Source organism: Pezoporus wallicus, unplaced genomic scaffold (genome assembly GCF_028554395.1).
Source record: "Pezoporus wallicus isolate ANWC-B61680 ecotype Strahan unplaced genomic scaffold, APGP_CSIRO_Pwel_v1 contig_6364, whole genome shotgun sequence".
NCBI lineage: Eukaryota > Metazoa > Chordata > Aves > Psittaciformes > Psittacidae > Pezoporus > Pezoporus wallicus.
In genome coordinates this window covers 97,361-112,789 of record NW_026639198.1, presented here as the reverse complement: position 1 = coordinate 112,789, position 15,429 = coordinate 97,361, and the positions used below count along the sequence as shown (strand labels likewise).

The 15,429-nt window shown below is 60.2% G+C and overlaps 3 protein-coding genes across 5 annotated transcripts; 2 read left to right on the top strand and 1 right to left on the bottom strand.

Moving 5' to 3' along the window:
• The first annotated feature begins 674 nt into the window (after positions 1 to 674).
• On the top strand, positions 675 to 5,846 carry LOC130601669 (C-type lectin domain family 18 member A-like). Of its 2 annotated transcripts, none has more exons than XM_057413898.1 (12): positions 675 to 1,137; positions 1,557 to 1,811; positions 2,355 to 2,579; positions 2,646 to 2,743; positions 3,168 to 3,289; positions 3,381 to 3,488; positions 4,213 to 4,305; positions 4,423 to 4,529; positions 4,641 to 4,770; positions 4,848 to 4,944; positions 5,056 to 5,147; positions 5,306 to 5,846. In XM_057413898.1, exons 1-12 carry the CDS (start codon positions 1,102 to 1,104, stop codon positions 5,341 to 5,343), a joined length of 1,401 nt encoding a protein of 466 aa, XP_057269881.1. In that variant the 5' UTR covers positions 675 to 1,101; the 3' UTR covers positions 5,344 to 5,846. The 2 variants fall into 2 exon arrangements, with proteins under 2 accessions (XP_057269881.1, XP_057269882.1); XM_057413899.1 differs by having other exon boundaries at positions 677 to 1,137; positions 1,720 to 1,811.
• Positions 5,847 to 6,822: 976 nt separating this feature from the next.
• On the top strand, positions 6,823 to 13,103 carry LOC130601672 (RNA-binding Raly-like protein). 2 transcript variants are annotated; one of them, XM_057413903.1, is made up of 7 exons: positions 6,823 to 6,875; positions 9,485 to 9,563; positions 10,735 to 10,785; positions 11,043 to 11,191; positions 11,528 to 11,641; positions 11,814 to 11,971; positions 12,859 to 13,103. In XM_057413903.1, the coding sequence occupies exons 1-7, from the start codon at positions 6,839 to 6,841 to the stop codon at positions 12,862 to 12,864; spliced, it is 594 nt and encodes a 197-aa protein (XP_057269886.1). In that variant the 5' UTR covers positions 6,823 to 6,838; the 3' UTR covers positions 12,865 to 13,103. The 2 variants fall into 2 exon arrangements, with proteins under 2 accessions (XP_057269886.1, XP_057269885.1); XM_057413902.1 differs by lacking the exon at positions 12,859 to 13,103 and adding an exon at positions 12,618 to 12,676.
• A 782-nt stretch (positions 13,104 to 13,885) lies between these two features.
• On the bottom strand, positions 13,886 to 15,388 carry EXOSC6 (exosome component 6). The gene has a single exon (XM_057413900.1). The coding sequence runs from the start codon at positions 15,319 to 15,321 to the stop codon at positions 14,443 to 14,445; it is 879 nt and encodes a 292-aa protein (XP_057269883.1). The 5' UTR covers positions 15,322 to 15,388; the 3' UTR covers positions 13,886 to 14,442.
• Positions 15,389 to 15,429: the final 41 nt, after the last annotated feature.

Below are 15,429 nucleotides of genomic sequence, written 5' to 3'. Positions count from 1 at the left end.
GTGATACTGTGATACTGTGAGATGTAGAGAAAGTCTGGATGAGGTTTGGTGTTGTTATTAGCATGAGGGTTGGGGTTTCAGGCCACGGTTAGGTTTAGGTTCATCCTGAGCATGGTGAGACAAGTGATGTATTCAGTGCTGATGTATTCAGGACTCTGCTGACATCCAGCTTACCTCCAATAGCAGGCGGTGGGATGCTCCAAGTCCCTCCCACCCACAGCAGCATATGCCTGTTCCCCAACTACCCCCAGCAGGGATGTCTGAACCCCACACATCTACCCCATGCAATGGCAGCATCCATCATGGGCACTGGGATCCCCACCCTGGGGTAGAGCCATATGGGTGCTAATGAGACCCCCTGGCAATGTGGGTTCTGGGACCCTTGCCTGATCCCCGGTGCTGATGAGACATGTCCCCCACTGAGCCCAGCACTTGTCCTGCTGCTGGTCCCCAGCCATTGCATCCTCCCAGCCTGTATCTGTGCTGCCCAGCTGTCCAGAGCCGGTATTTGGCTTCCTGCCGCAGTGGTGTGTTACCTCCCAACATGTTTAATTCATGGGGCAGGAGGAAGGCTGGCAGCAGGGTCCCTGAGCTGCTTTCATCCCCTTGTCATCCACTCTCCCAGCACCCCAGAGTGGTGCTGCTTGGGATCCCAGCTCCCACTTGTCTTCCCACCCTAACCCTGGCTTGGCGGTGGGGCTGGGGCAGAGCAAGGCTTCTGACCCCGGTGCAGGGCATCCCAGCGGGGCTGCAGCCCAGGCCCTGGGAGCTGTCTGCTGCATTTGCACCAGTGAGCAACTGTTTTGACAGAGCTATTACTCACCCGTCAAGCTTTTGTTTGAGCTGACCAGTGGTGCCTGTCTGAGTCCTGAATAGGATCAAATCCTGCAACCAGACACACACACAAGCACGCAAGAGCACACAAGACCACGCAGCCGAGCTCAGCCCCACACCAGAGCCGCTGCAGGGTGACTCGTCTCTCCCAGATCCTCCCTTTGGAGCTGTGGGGTCTGGTTCCCCACAACGAAGGCACCTGCATGAAGTTCCTGGTGCTGCTGGTTTGCAGCCTCCTGGCATGGAGGGTGGGTGAGACATGGTCGGATGCTCCAGAAAAGTTGTCTGCGTTGGCTCCTGGAGGTAATCTGGAAGAGAGGTTGGGGATGGCAGATTTAAGGGTGCACTCTGAGCACTGTCCCCTAAACCAGGACGGACAGGCAGGGGGCCAGGTGGGTAATAGGAACACTGGGGTGGCAACAGGGGTCTTGGTGGGTGATGAGGGCTGGAATGGGATGGGGCTGGAAGTGGGGGGCATGAGGCTGGTGATGGGATGGGGCTGGGAGGCTGGGCTGGTGCTGCGGGCTGATGATGGGGGCTAGTGATGGGTGCAGCCTGGTGGAGCCTGGGTGCTGGCAGGACAGAGGGGGTGGTGGGAACTGGGTATATTCCTAATAGACTCAGCCCACCCATGTGAGATGGGGGCTCAGTAGGCTGGACCCCCCTGGCCCCTGCCCCTTTTGTGCTCCCAGCCCAAAAGCGCTTTCTTCTCTCCCGTTGAGTTTCCATGGAGACCCGGGTGCCTTCTCCGTATCCCTGGCTGCGGCCGATGGCAGGATCCTTCAGGGGGCCTTGGAAGCAGCCATCGGGCACACCAGAGGATACAGGGAAGGCACTTGCACCACACAGTGCCTCAGCCCCAGCCCCTGCTGTCATCCCTCCCAGCTCTCAGCGTGAAGGAGACCTTCCTGGTGCTCTCGCTTCACAACAAGCTGAGAAGCAAAGTGCAGCCCCCCGCCGCCAACATGCAAAAGCTGGTGAGCCCCCCCACAGGCATGTGTCTCCCCCTTGGATCTCCCCATCCACCTCCCACAGCATTCCCAGGGAGGGGGGCAGCCCATGGGTGCTATGCAGTAGCTCATTAACAAGCTAACAGAGCAGAAGAGCTGGCCAGCGTGGGGCTGGCCCCTGGCCCTGCCAGATCTGGTGCAAACCAAAGACAGAGCTGGTGCCTTGGGGTCCCTATGGGGTCCCCCATGTCCCATAATGGCCCTCAGAGTCCCTTAGTCATCTCACGCCTACACACACCAAGGGAACGGCTGGTTCCCTGGAGTGTTCTCCGTGTCCGACGATGGTCCTTGATGTTTCCCAGTCACTCCACACCTGCATATACCAACGGCAGGGCTGGTCCCCTGGAGTCCCCTCGCAGCATCCCCCATGTTCAACCTCCTGATGTCCCTCAGCGATCCCCAGCATTAACACCCTTGGTGGTCCCCAGACACCCGCTGGGCTGTCCCGCAGCTTCCCCCCCCACTGGGCCCGTCCCTGGGGACCTCAGTGGCTCACGCTCCCCCATGCAGGAGTGGGACGAGGAGCTGGCCCGGCTGGCAGGGGAGCGGGCAGCCAGCTGCCTGCAAGGCCCCGCTCCGCCGCCGGCGCCGCAGCTGGGTTGGAGCGAGGTGCTGCTGCCGGTGGCCACCGGCGGCTTCGGGGTCGTGCTGGAGCGCTGGTTCGCCGAGGGCCAACGCTACGACTACGGGACGGGGCGCTGCGCCCGCAATGCCACCTGCCACCATTACACCCAGGTGGGCGCGGGAACGTGGGGGGGGGTCCGGAGGCTGCTGAACCGGGGTGACACCCCTGTCCCGTAGCTGGTGTGGGCAACAGCGGGGCGGCTGGGCTGCGGCCGCTGCCTCTGTGCCGGCGGGCACGGCCCCAGCGAGGCCTTCGCCTGCGCCTACTCCCCAGGGTAAGCGCTGAGCGCGGGAAAGTGCGGGGGCACGCACCGCGGTGAACGAGGCCGCGCGGCCAGCGGGAGCGGCGGGCAGAGGGGGAAGGAGGCGGGACGGTGCTGCTGGGGGCGGGGCCTCCTCGGGGTGTGGCGGGTGGAGGGATAGGCTGGCCAATGGGAATGCACGGGGATTGGCGGGGGCGTGACCTTGCGTCGGAGGTGGGCGTTACTTGGCTGTGCGGGCGGAGCTTGCTTGGGTTGTGGGCGTGGTCTTTGCCATAAAGGGGTATTGGTTGACGGAGTGGGCGTGGGGTTTTAGGGAGTGGGCGTGGTCAGGGTTTGCCCTGGTGGGGGCGTCTCTTGGTGTCTGTGAGCGTGGTTTAGTCCGGAAAGGAGCGCGGCTTGTCGTGGTGAGCGCTGCTCCACCTGCCTGCGGGGATAGGGGCAACTGGGAGGTGTCGGGGACGCCCGTCCTGCCCTACAAGCAGGGCCCCTGGTGCTCCCTCTGCACCGCCGGCTTCTCCGGATGCTTCAAGTCCTGGGACCACAGCGGCGGGCTCTGTGGTGAGAACCCGCGGCCGGTCCCACACCCCAGCCCCTGCGTGCCCTCCAGAGACACCGCACGCCTTGATACTCATGTCTGTGCCATGCCCAGAGGTGCCCAGGAACCCTTGTCGGATGAGCTGCAGAAACAATGGGCGCCTTGACGTGGGCAGCTGCCAGTGCGCCTGTCCCTCGGGATACACGGGAAGGTACTGCCAAGGTGAGAGAGGCGCCCGCACAACCCCTGCCTTCCCTCGCCTTAGAAACACGTGTATGGCCAGTGCAGAGCATGTGTGCACAGGGTGGGTGCAGTGCGTGTGTGTGCAGTGTCAGTGCAGGGCATGGGCATGATCTGAGGGCTGGAGCAGCTCTTCTGGAGACAGGCTGAGAGAGCTGGGCTTGTTCAGCCTGGAGAACAGAACACGCCTTAAGGGGAGACCTTAGAGCAGCTCCAGTGCCTAAAGGGGCTACAAGAAATCTGGAGGGAGGCTTTGGACAAGGGCCTGTAGGGACAGCACAAGGGGAATGGCTTTAACCTGACAGAGGGGAGACTGAGATGAGATCATGGGAAGAAGTTCTTTCCTGTGAAGATGGTGAGGCCCTGGCACAGGTTGCTCAGAGAAGCTGTGGCTGCCCCATCCCTGGCAGTGTTCAAGACCAGGTTGGACAGGGCTTGGAGCAACCTGGTCTAGTGGAAGGTGTCCCTGTCCATGACAGGGGGTTGGAACTGGATGAGCTTTGAGGCCCCTTCCAGCCCAAACCAGTCCAGGATTTTGTGGCCAGCACAGCAGTCATAGTCTGCTTGGTGCCCACAGTTACACAATTGTGCAGCACAAACATGCACTGGCTCAGCTCAGTGCAGCATCTGCTGTGCAGAGCAAGCTCAGCTGGGATAGGCAGGGGCTGCTGAGCCCCCACCAGCTAGCACAGCTCTTCTCCTGCAGTGAGGTGCAGCAGGCAGTGCCTCCACGGCAAGTTCAGGAAGGAGGAATGCTCCTGTCTCTGCGATGTGGGCTATGGCGGTGCTGAGTGCGGCAGTGAGTCTATGCTGTGGGGTGGCAGCAGGGATCTGCAGGCTGGGACCCCCGGAGCAGGCTATGGGTCCTCTGGCAGGGCCACTGGCACAGGGACCCACCTTCTGCCTGTGTCCCCAGCAAAGATTCAGTTCCCCTTCCACGCCTGTGACGTGCAGATAGATGGCGACTGTTTCATGGTGTCCTCTGAGGCTGACACCTATTACGGAGCCAAACTAAAGTGCCAAGTGAGTCCCTGGGATGCACCAGCTGAACAATGCCATCAAGCTCACAGCTCCCATGAACCTTTCCACTGCCTGGGCCATGTGTCTGGGGCTGACTTGCTCCCTTCCCTGCAGGAGAAAGGGGCGATGTTGGCCCAGATCAGAAACCAGAAGGTCCAGGACATCCTGGCTTTCTACCTCAGCCGCTTACAGACCGGTAACAGGGTGACAGACACTGATTTTGAGACTGGGAACTTCTGGATTGGTAAGTGATGGCAGTGGGCAGGATGCGGGGTACATGGGGTCCTGGTGGATGTGCCACCCCACCTCCTGCTCCTCCAGGCCTCACCTACAAGACGTCTAAGGCTTCCTTCCGCTGGAACATGGGTGAGCCGTCCTCCTTCACCAGCTTCGCTTTCGGGCAGCCAGACAACCAAGGGTAAGTTCCTGTTAGACCTGCAGGACACCAGACTTCTGTGTGGTGTCACCATCGTGCCACCGTGGTGGCTGGCTTCACACACACCTCCTCCCCGTGCACATGTGGACACAGGTTCGGGAACTGTGTGGAGATGCAAGCATTGGCTGCCTTCAACTGGAACGACCAGCGCTGCAAGACCCGGAACCGGTACATCTGCCAGTTTGGTGAGTGAGTGGCTAGAAGCCCTCCTGCACCTTCCCTGGGTGCTGAGCCCCAGGGGTGCAGGCTCCTGGCTCTGCAGGGTCTGTTCCCTGCTACCAGCCCTGCTCACACCTCTGAGTCCTTCCTGGTGTGAGGGACACTGACTGATACCCCATCACAGCTCAGGAGCACATCTCCCTGTGGCAGCAAGACCCCTGAGCCAGCAGCTCCAGGCCCTGGCCAGCGCTGGCTGCTGTACTGAGCCCGTGGCTCAGGATGACCCCAGTCCTGTGCCAAGCCCAGGCCATGAAGGCCCCCTTTCTGGCTCCCCCGCACAGGAGATGGGGGACTGACGAGACCTAGTGTATCCACTTTACATCAGCGTTCCCAAAACTACATTGTCTTCTCCCCCTCACCTTCCTGTTGCCATCACGCTGTGAATGCCCTGTGGGCAGGGAGATACCAGGTCCAACAGCATCCTTCTTCTCAGTTGGTAGCCAGGACATGTGCAAACCTTGGTGCAAATGCCATAAGGGGCCAAGGGGGGAATTCTTAGTGGGCACAAACCTCAGCATGTCTCAGGGTGGGGACTGGCTCAGCTCTCACACTGGGAGCCGCCCCAGCCTGACACCGCAGGTTCCTGGTCATGATCTTGTCTTTCATTATCACCCAGTTCCTCACCATCACTTGCGTGGTTAATAAAGACCTCTTCTTTGGGAAGAGCAGTTTGTCTTCTTCTCTTGTCCCAGATCCACCAGTCTCTCTGTCTACGACAGCCCACATCCTGCCTGCACAGGGTGGTATCTCTAGTTCCACCTGTGGATGAATGGAGCTGGAGGATGGAGGAGCATAGACCAGCTCTTCTTGGCTGGGCTCATGTCTCCAGCACCTTGGAGGTGTTTTGGGGGTGGAGTTAGTCAAGAGCTGTTTCTTCCAGCCCCAGGCTGCAGCACCCCATATGCTGGCCCAAAGTGTGTTCCCCTGGTGCTGGTGGGTGTTGTTGAAGGGGACGAGCCTCATCACCATCTGTAAGGCTGGAGGGAGCCGGTCAAAGCTGGGTACAACTGAGCCAGGAGGGCAAGAGTCCAGCATGTCAGAGGGGGCTGGAGGTCCCAGGTGGGGTAAAGAGCCCAGGGAGGATGGGGATGAGGACAGGGCCAGGGTCAGGGAAGGATGGAGCCAGGGATGGGGACAAGGACAGGGATGGAGTGGGGTCAGGGATGGACTGAGGGTGGGGATGGGAATAGGGATGAGGAGGGGATGAGGATGGGATGGGAATGAGGATCGTAAGGATGGGGATGGGGACAGGGATGGGGTCAGGAACGTGGATAGGGGTAAGGACAGGATGTGGATGGGGATTAGGAGGGGGGTGAAATGGGGATAAGGAGAGGGTCGAGGATGGGGATGAGGATGGGGATAATGAGGGGATGAGGGTGAGGATGGGGACAGGAACGGGGATGGGATGAGAAGGAGGATGAAGACGAGGATGAGGGTGAAGATGGGGATGAGGATGGATGTGAGGATGGGGACGGAGAGGCGCGGTGCTGCAACAAAGCATCGCTGCGCAAGGGGTGGGGCGTGGTCTCCTCCCCTTTCCCCTACCCCGCCGTGTCGGGGTGGTGCGGCCCGCGTCCCCCTGCCCGCCCCCGGAGGTGGTAGGGCCCGCTCGGTGGCGGCGAGCTCAGTCCGGTGCCGGTACCGGGTCCACGGGGGGATGACCCTTTTCGGCAGCGGGGACGCGGGCTGGAGATGTGAGTACCGACCCAGAGCCGGCCCTGCACCCCCTCCGCCGGGTGACGCCCCCGGCACCGGCCCTATTCACACACCCCTTCCCGTGGGATGCTCCGGCACCGGCATGCTCGCCGGCAGCCCAGCCCGGAGCAGGGGTGTCGCCCCGCAGCCAATCTCCTGCTGCACGTTCGTCCCCCCAGCCCACAGCCCTCCTCCGGGCAGGGCCATGGCCGGTGCCGGGGTCCCTTTTCGCGGACACGCGCCTCCTCCGGGTACCAAGCAGCCTCCACCCAGGTACCAGTACCTCCCCTGGGCTGGGATATCCTCCCGGTACCGGCATGCTTAGTCTTCCCCGTGCCATTACTCCCAGGACAGGGATGTCCTCCCAGTGCCGGGATGACCCTGACACCATTCCCTCCCAGGACAGGGATGTCCTCCCAGTAGCAGAATGTCCCTCTGCCACTACAGTGAAAGGAGCCCAGACACAGGCCCATGCCCCTGGGGTGACGAAGCCCTGTTGTCCCAGGTCCCCTGCCCCAGCAGGACAGCGCCCTCTGTGCAGGTGGCCTGTGCCAGTGTCCCTGGGGTCCCTGGCTGGGGTGCTGAGCTCTCTGTCACACTGGCAGGGAGGGGAGCAGGGGGTTCTGCTGGATGGATGCGATGGGCTGTAGAGAGGGGTGTCACCAGCAGCAAGCTTCGCCTCCCTGGGGTGCTGGGGACAGAAATGGGTGCCAGCATTACAGGGTAAATGGAGCACCTTCCCCAGCTCACCCCAGAGCAGAGCTGGCCCCCAGACCTCATCACAAAAGGCACAGACATGGGTATCAAGGCGTGCGGTGTCTCTGGAGGGCACGCAGGGGCTGGGGTGTGGGACTGGCTGTGGGTTCTCACCACAGACCTGGAAAGCACACAAGTGCCAGCTTCTTACAGCTTGGAAGCCCACTCCTCAGCAGGGATTGGAGGGATTTTGCTCTGACAGATGCAGGGCTTGAGAGGACCCGTGGCCAGTGTGCATGCTCCTGGGGCAGTCTAGAGCTCTCTGAGGAGCTGGTGTGTTCCCAGAGGACCCAAGAAGCTTCAGCTCGGGGTTCCTGGTGCAGCGGTATCTGCACTGTCAGTGGTGCCTCGCACATACCGTGGCCAAGGGGGAGTGTGCAAGAGGGAGCCCTCAGCATCTTACCCACTGTCTCATACCCCAGAGGTCAGAGATGTTTTTGAGCCCCCCAAATAATTAAGTATGTGGAGATGTTAGCAAAGCATTTCTTGAGGTGGCTCTTAAATGTATACTCAGAAAATAGATTAAAGCTGGCTTTTATCATAGGATCAGCCAGGTTGGAAAAGACCTTCAAGATTATCAAGTCCAACTGTTCCCCAGCACTGCCAAGGCCACCACTGAACCACGTCAATGAGGGCCTCGTCTACACAGTTTGTGAACACTTCCAGGGATGGTGATTCCACCACTGCCCTGGGCAGCCTGTTCCAATGCCTGAGCACTCTTCTGGGGAGAAACTGTTCCTAACATCCAGTCTAAACCTCCCTGTTGCAGCTTATATTGGTGCTGGCTGTGAAATCCCAGAGAAGGTGTGAAGAGCATCACTGGGGAGGTGTGATGTGCATGTCTGGAGACATCATCTGCATCTCGGCATCATAGATGTCCTGGCAGTCTTTGGGAGTGGGATGCAGCTGGGAGCGGGGCTCCCTCCATCCCTGGCACCCATCCGTGGTGGGCAGAGCTCACCAGCATCCTGAGGCTCCTGGAAACATGGCCCAACCACCCAGAAAGCAATTGGAAAAGCAGATTCACCACGGTGGTGGTGGTGGGAAACACCAGAGGTGTTTTCTGCAGCTCTGATTGGAGCTGTGATGGGTGCAGGCTCCTGGGGATGGGGCTGCTGCAGGGACAGCCAGAGCTGCTCCATGTCCTGACACAACCCTGGGCCACTCCTATCCTCCACAAAAACTTAAATCTAGAAAGAACTGACATCTTCTAGCTCATCCTGCAGATCACAGAATCACAGAATGGTTTGGGTTGGAAGCTCATCCAGTTTCAACCCCCTGCCATGGGCAAGGACACCTTTCCTTAGACCAGGTTGCTACAAGCCCCTTCCAGCCTGGCCTTGAACACTGCCAGGGATGGGGCAGCCACAGCTTCTCTGGGCAACCTGTGCCACCGCCTCAGCACCCTCACAGGGAAGAACTTCTTCCTTGTATCTAACCTTAATCTTCCCTGTCTCAGTTTAAACCCATTGCTCCTTGTCCTATCTCTATAGTCCCTGATGAAGAGTCCCTCTCCAGCATCCTTGTAGGCCCCCTTCAGATACTGGAAGGCCGCTATGAGGTTCCCATGCAGCTTCTGTTATCCAGGCTGAACAGCCCCAACTCTCTCAGCCTGTCTTCATACGGGAGGTGTTCCTGCCCTTGATCATCCTTGTGGCCCTCCTCTGGACTTCCTCCAGCAGCTCCATGTCCTTCTTACACTGAGGACACAAGAACTGCACACAGTGGTTCATGCTCTGGAGTGGGACATCTCCAGCTGGGAAAGGAGTGTAGCTCATGAAGCCAGTGTGGGGTAGGGTGTTGACATCATTTTTCTTCCCACTGGTCATCCTGCTCTTTTGTCTTTCCTCAGATCTGGACATGGCCAGAGAGCCCAAGCCAAGCCGGGCCAGGCTGGGCCAGAAGCGGCAGCATGGCAGCAGCCTGTACCAGTGAGTGCAAGGGCTGGGGTCTGTCCCATCCTGCTCCTCTTCCTCCCCTGTTCTTGATCACTCCAAACCCAGCCTGTATGTGGTGGTGGACACGGGTCTGCAGGATGTCTCTGCCTCATCCTGATGGGGCCTGGACACACTGGTGGTGGCTGAAGCCTTTGCTGGTTGCCATCCATGGGATATAGAGGTCCCTCTTCCCCATCTGAAGGTGCCGGGAGAAGTGCCCATGGTCTCCACACATTACAAATGTTGATGCTGGTGTAGTTCTGGCCTTTCAGTGCTGTTCCTCAGGGGACAGACACCCCTGCAGAAGCACACAGTGGTGGCAGTGGCCCTGGTGATGGCAGTAGATGATGGTGGTGGTAGCAGATCAGTCCCCATTCCTGTGGGCTTTCAGCTCCCTGGCTTGGCAGGCGCGTGGTGAGGAGGAGAGGGAGCTGGTCTCTGTCTCATTAGAGCTTTTTGTGAAGCCCTGATTGAACTAAATGCTCTGCCTGTTGCCATGGTGCCACAGGGATGCAGAACGGGCAGGACAGGGACCGATGGTCCCTTCGGCCCCAGGGCATGGCAGCCGCTGCTTTGGCTCTTTTCAGTGGATGCTTTGAGGCATGAGCTGAGCCAGGAAGAACCCTTGCTGTGTCCCTAGCTGGGTGCTTTGTCTCCCCTTGAGTTTGGCTTAATCCCACGCCTCATGACTCTGGGAGAGCTGAAGCAGCAAAATGAGCTTCAGCATCTTTCCTCCTGCTCCCCGCTGCTCCTGGTCCACGGTGCATGATTCATTACCGGCACTTCAGCTGCCTGCATTGGAGGCTCTCCCTTGACAGATCCCTTCTTAATCTGGAGCTCAGCAAGCTGGCAGCACGCAGAGCCCTGGATCATGAAATGTAACATCAGGGGGCTCGGAATGCAGCTTCCTGAGAGCAGAGCCTGCTGGCTCTGCCTCGGGGGCTCCCTCCATCCCCACAAACACTCTGGTTTGTCTCTAGGCCAAACCCCTCCAGGGCACAGCCAGGAGTCCCCGGGGTGTGCTGCAGCTTGTGTGGTATCCTCCAGGATGCTCCCTAGGGATGGGGATGGAGGTGGGTGGGTGCCCCTGTTAGAAGTGGCTGCTCTACAGCACCCATGGCCCTGCAGAGCAAGTGACTTTTGTTCTCCTCTCCCTCTCCTGCAGCAGTAACTGCGATCTGGATTACGATCTCTGCAGGGATGACTTCCCATACCGGTGAGCATCCAGGAGAGAGATGTGCTGAGCACATGTGGCTTTGGTCCATGGGCATCCATCACCCTGCTTTCATGAGGCTTGGTGGTGTTTATCCCTAGGCTGGAGGCTTTGGGAAGTGAACACATGGGGCAAGAGCAGTGTGTGGGGTGGGCAATGCCCAGGTTAGGGGTTCTTCACCACAGAGGGCCCCTGAGAGATGCTTTCTTGTCTGGCAGGGGCTGCTGCTCCTCCAAAGCTGTACTTTTGTGCCCTTGCAGGGTGTATGAGTATCAGAAGATTCCTCCCCTTATTAATTGCATCCCAGTCAAGACCAGACGAACTCACATGGGAACAGGGGGAAAAAGCAGCCCAAGTCCACAGCGCAAGGCCAGGAGCAGCACCAGCTCCATGGTGGAACGGACAAAGTGTGAGTGTGATGGGACTGGGAGGAAGAGAAGGCTCAGCCCTCATGTTTCGGTGCATTAGAGCACTGCTGGTGCCCAGAGGTCCCACTCAGTGCTGCCGCTGTGAGTCCTCAGCTCCAGCAGACACAGGCTGGACTGCCCTGGGCTGGTGGCTGTCCTCTGGACCTGTCTCTGTTCCTCAAGGATGGAGCTGTTCCAAGGATGTTCCCCAGGGATGCTGGGTGGGGAGGGTGCTCTGAAGAGGAAGATGCTCCAGAGGTGGCTGCCGAGGGCTGTGTCCCCTCGTTCCAGGTGTGCTGCAGAATCAGGTGGGATCCTAACAGCTCCTTCCCCTGCAGTGCAGGCTGAAGAGCTGCATTCCATCAAGGGGGAGCTATGCCAGATCAAGGCACAGGTGGACAGTCTGCTGGAGAGCCTGGATCACATGGACCAGCGGAGAGAGTGGCTGGCAGGTGAGGGGACAGGCCACAGACCCTCCGGCACCCACGTGGCACATTCCTAGTGCCAGCCCCCTTCCCCAGGCTGGGACGACAGGGTCCAGCCCCTTGGCACAAGGGGACCCTATGGGGAGAGGGTGGATGTTTGCACAGGTACCCCTAGTTTCTACTGTCTCTGTTCTTGCAGGGTCCAAGGAGAGTGAGAGGAAGAGGTTAGAGACAGGGCCAGAGTCACCATCCCCAGTGGAAGAGTGGTCACAGGGACAGGAGGGGAGGGGAGCTGATGGGCACAGTGACCTGCGCAACATCGACAGCACAGAGGAGAGCACAGACACAGAGGAGATGGTGAGAGTGGGGACAGGTCACAGCCTGGTTTGGGTTGGAAGGGCCCTCAAAGCTCACCCAGTTTCAACCCCCTGCCATGGACAGAGACACCTTCCACTAGACCAGGTTGCTCCAAGCCCCGTCCAACCTGGCCTTGAACACTGCCAGGGATGGGGCAGCCACAGCTTCTCTGGGCAACCTGTGCCAGGGCCTCAGCACCCTCACAGGGAAGAACTTCTGCCTAAGATCTCATCTCAGTCTCCCCTCTGTCAGGTTAAAGCCATTCCCCATTGTCCTGTCCCTACAGGCCCTTGTCCTGCGCTGTGCTGTCTACTCTCCTAAAATTCATCCCTGCTTGCTGGCAGCCTGTGCCCTGGTGGAGAATACCTGGTTGCAGAGTTGATGCTCCATCAGGTTCCCCCAAGCTGTCCTGACTGTGTGCTAGGGTGCAACCACCCGTGTCTCCAGGACAGCCCCAAGCCCCCTGCAGCCACCCCCTCGGTGTGTGTTACTTCAGCAGCAGCAGCTGCAAAACCCCCTTTGGAGTACAAATCCCCTTTCTCCAAGCGTCTGCTCCCATACTCACATCCCCCAGCTGGCTGCAGGGGTCTGATCCCACTGCTGGCACACATCAAAGGGCAGCCATGCTCTGCATTTCTCCTTGCAGGTAAAAATTCACGTTGGACCATGAGAGGAGCCAGTAGGCACACTGGGATGCCAAGGCCTCCCTCCCTTTCCATCTTGTGTTCCTACTTCTTTTGAGGCTTCCAGCTCATGCCACACATGCCGGGGAGGTGCCTGCTCTGAGCACAGCCATGCCCTGCCACCAGCAGCTCCATCTCCCAGCCATGGCCAGAGGACTCTTTGTGTTCAAGTGTGCTTGGGTTTTCTTTTCCTCCTGTTTTCAGACCTAGGGATAAGACATGGCTGGGGTGGGAAGGGAGGAGAAAAAAGAAAAGAAGAAAACGACCTTATCCCAAAGGAGCATCCCAAATCCTGGCTGCTCTGCCTGCCAGCATCTCCTCACCCACAGGGTGCTGAAATCTGCAGAGAAAGCACCCCAGGGGTCCCAACCCCTATGGCACAGGTCACATCCAGCCTGCCCACCAAGGCAAGCCCACCCTGCAGATCCACACCAGGAAAAGGTTCAGCAGGCACAGGTACAGCCCAAGGAGCCACTGCATCCCACTGTGGAATGGAGGAAGAAGGGACCACCCGCAGACCACTCAAGGGGCTTTTGTGGAATTTTAGGCTGGTGCTGAGCCCAACTCCAACACCAGCAGCAGGGCAACGCAAACCCAATTGCTCCCTGTTGCCCCTGCTCTCACATGGCTCTTGCCCACTGGTCACATCTGTGGTCAGCAGCAGCAGGTCTGCCAGGGCTCCTTGCCTGCACCCAAGTCACAGTCCACCCCTTCCCCACACTCCCCATCTTAGTCTGGTGTCCCCAGTTCCTAGGTCACCCTTCTCTCACTGGTAGGAATTTGTTCTGTGTTTCTGATTTGCTCTGTCTGGTAAGAGTGTATTGTGTTGGAAAAAAAAAAGAATTTGTATTTCTTTTCTCTGGTTACTCGACTCTCATGAAGTTTTTAACTGTCTGAACCACATGTGTGGCTTTTTGTATCCAATCTGGGGTGGCTGCCTGACTCTGGAGGCTCTCTGGGATGCTGTCTTCCCCAGCTCAACCCAGAGGCAGGAGGAGCACAGCTCTGCCTGTTTCTCAATGGAAACCAGCACATTCCCCACCAGCCCAGTGCATCCACCCATTCCCACGAACAACCAGACCCCAAAGCAGTGCCCCAAACACCCCCCCTTGAGGAAGGACATTGGGAGCAGAGCAGGGTGATCCCAAAGCCTGGCAGCTGGTCACGAGTGCATCTTTCCTCTGCCCACACTGGCAGAGGCCTCAGCAGAGCCATGCAGGCAGAAGACTCCTATAAGAACAAGCTTATTTATTCTAAGAAGAACCCAACAAAACACATCTTCACCACCCCCAAGCGCTGCAGGAGGTCCGAGGGATGTGCAGTCTGTGCCACCACATGGCTCCTGCCCCATGCTGCCTGCACCCTGACTTCTGTGGATGGTCATGGTGGAAGGTCTCAGCCCTGGTCCTGGGCCTGCTCCGGGATGAGTGCAAGGTCCTGTGGTGCAGGCAGCTGCTTGGAGGGAGGTGTCAGGCAGCGTCTGGCAGTGTGGGGCAGCACAGAGGCTGGTTCTGGGGGTCTCCAGCAGCGTGTGGGGCTGTCTGTGTCCTGCAGAACCAGCTGTGTCTGGTCTCCTGCAACAAGCTCCAGTGTCCCTGGGCAAGATTCTTGAGCCTCTGGCTGTGTGGGAAGCTCTGAGAGGTCTCAGGCTGCTCAAGGGCCAGCTCAGGGTGTCTCTGGCAGCATGAGGTGTGGATCAGACAGGCACCAGGGATCTCTGGCAACCCCGAGGGCAGCTTGGATGGGCTCCAGCCGACAGCCCCATCCCCAGCGCGGGCCCCCGGGGGCTCAGGCAGTGCTGGCAGCGGTGGCACGGCGACGGCGGCGGCGGCCGCGGCGGCGGCCGGTGGCCTGCAGCAGGCTCTGCCGCAGCACCGGGTAGAGGCGGTAGCAAGCGTCGAGGCCGAAGCACAGCGCCTCTGCCCAGTCCTCGGGCGTGCTGCCGCTGCCGGTGCCCTGCACGGCCGATACCTGGTTGAGGGCCGGCAGCAGGGCCACGGTGAGCCGGACCGCGGCCCGCCGCTCCTCGGCCTCCTCTGGCTGCAGCACCCAGGAGGCGGAGGGATCGGGCCCGCGGCACAGGGCGCAGCCCACGGCCAGGTCGTACATCTGCACCCCGGAGTCAGCCAGCGCCAGCGCCCCGGCGCTGATGGCGGCGGCCAGCACGGAGCCTTCGTCCTGCAGGAGCAGCACGCTGACCAACAGCCGGGTCCGCGGGTACCGTTCGAGCTGCAACGCGGGCTCCAGCGCAGCCCGCAGCGCCGCCGCAAAGTCCCGCTCCGCGTCCCGCTCCACCGTCGAGCCCGGCCGCCGCCGAGCCCCACGGCTCGCGAACGGCGCCCGGCGGAAGTCGCACTGCAGCCGCCCCATTCTCAGCGCCGCCGCGGCTGCCGCCGCCGTGGGGGGCTCGGGCGCCTCCCTCGGGCCCCATGCGGCGCAGAGAATCTTCGTGCCGCCGCTCAGCTCCACGTAGGCCGAGCCGTCGGCCTGGCTCAGCACCGCGGCCCGAGCGAAAAGCGGCCGCAGGGCCCAGGGGTCCCGCGGGGGTTCATCCCCACCTTCCTCCTCACCATCCTCCGCCGCTACAGCCGCCCCGCAGACCGCAGCCCACAGCGCCGGCGCACGCGACTCCTCCGGGCCGCACAGGCGGCGGTGATCCACCGGCATGACCGCCACGCAACGCGAGCCGCAGCAGGAAGAGGAGGAGCCCAGCCCGCTCCGCCCCCCCAAAGCAGACGGGAACCGGCAGCCCTCGGGCGCGTAGCGTTTATTGGG

What these genes read in the sequence shown, in the direction of transcription:
- LOC130601669 (XM_057413898.1), top strand. Translation starts at nt 1,102, where the DNA reads ATGCTCCAGAAAAGTTGTCTGCGTTGGCTCCTGGAG. An exon ending in GAGCCAAACTAAAGTGCCAA is followed by an intron (nt 4,530 to 4,640) that starts GTGAGTCCCTGG and finishes CCTTCCCTGCAG; the next exon opens with GAGAAAGGGGCGATGTTGGC. An exon ending in GGGCAGCCAGACAACCAAGG is followed by an intron (nt 4,945 to 5,055) that starts GTAAGTTCCTGT and finishes ATGTGGACACAG; the next exon opens with GTTCGGGAACTGTGTGGAGA.
- LOC130601672 (XM_057413902.1), top strand. Translation starts at nt 6,839, where the DNA reads ATGACCCTTTTCGGCAGCGGGGACGCGGGCTGGAGAT. An exon ending in CGGGGACGCGGGCTGGAGAT is followed by an intron (nt 6,876 to 9,484) that starts GTGAGTACCGAC and finishes GTCTTTCCTCAG; the next exon opens with ATCTGGACATGGCCAGAGAG. An exon ending in CATGGTGGAACGGACAAAGT is followed by an intron (nt 11,192 to 11,527) that starts GTGAGTGTGATG and finishes CTTCCCCTGCAG; the next exon opens with TGCAGGCTGAAGAGCTGCAT.
- EXOSC6 (XM_057413900.1), bottom strand. Translation starts at nt 15,321, where the DNA reads ATGCCGGTGGATCACCGCCGCCTGTGCGGCCCGGAGGAGTCGCGTGCG.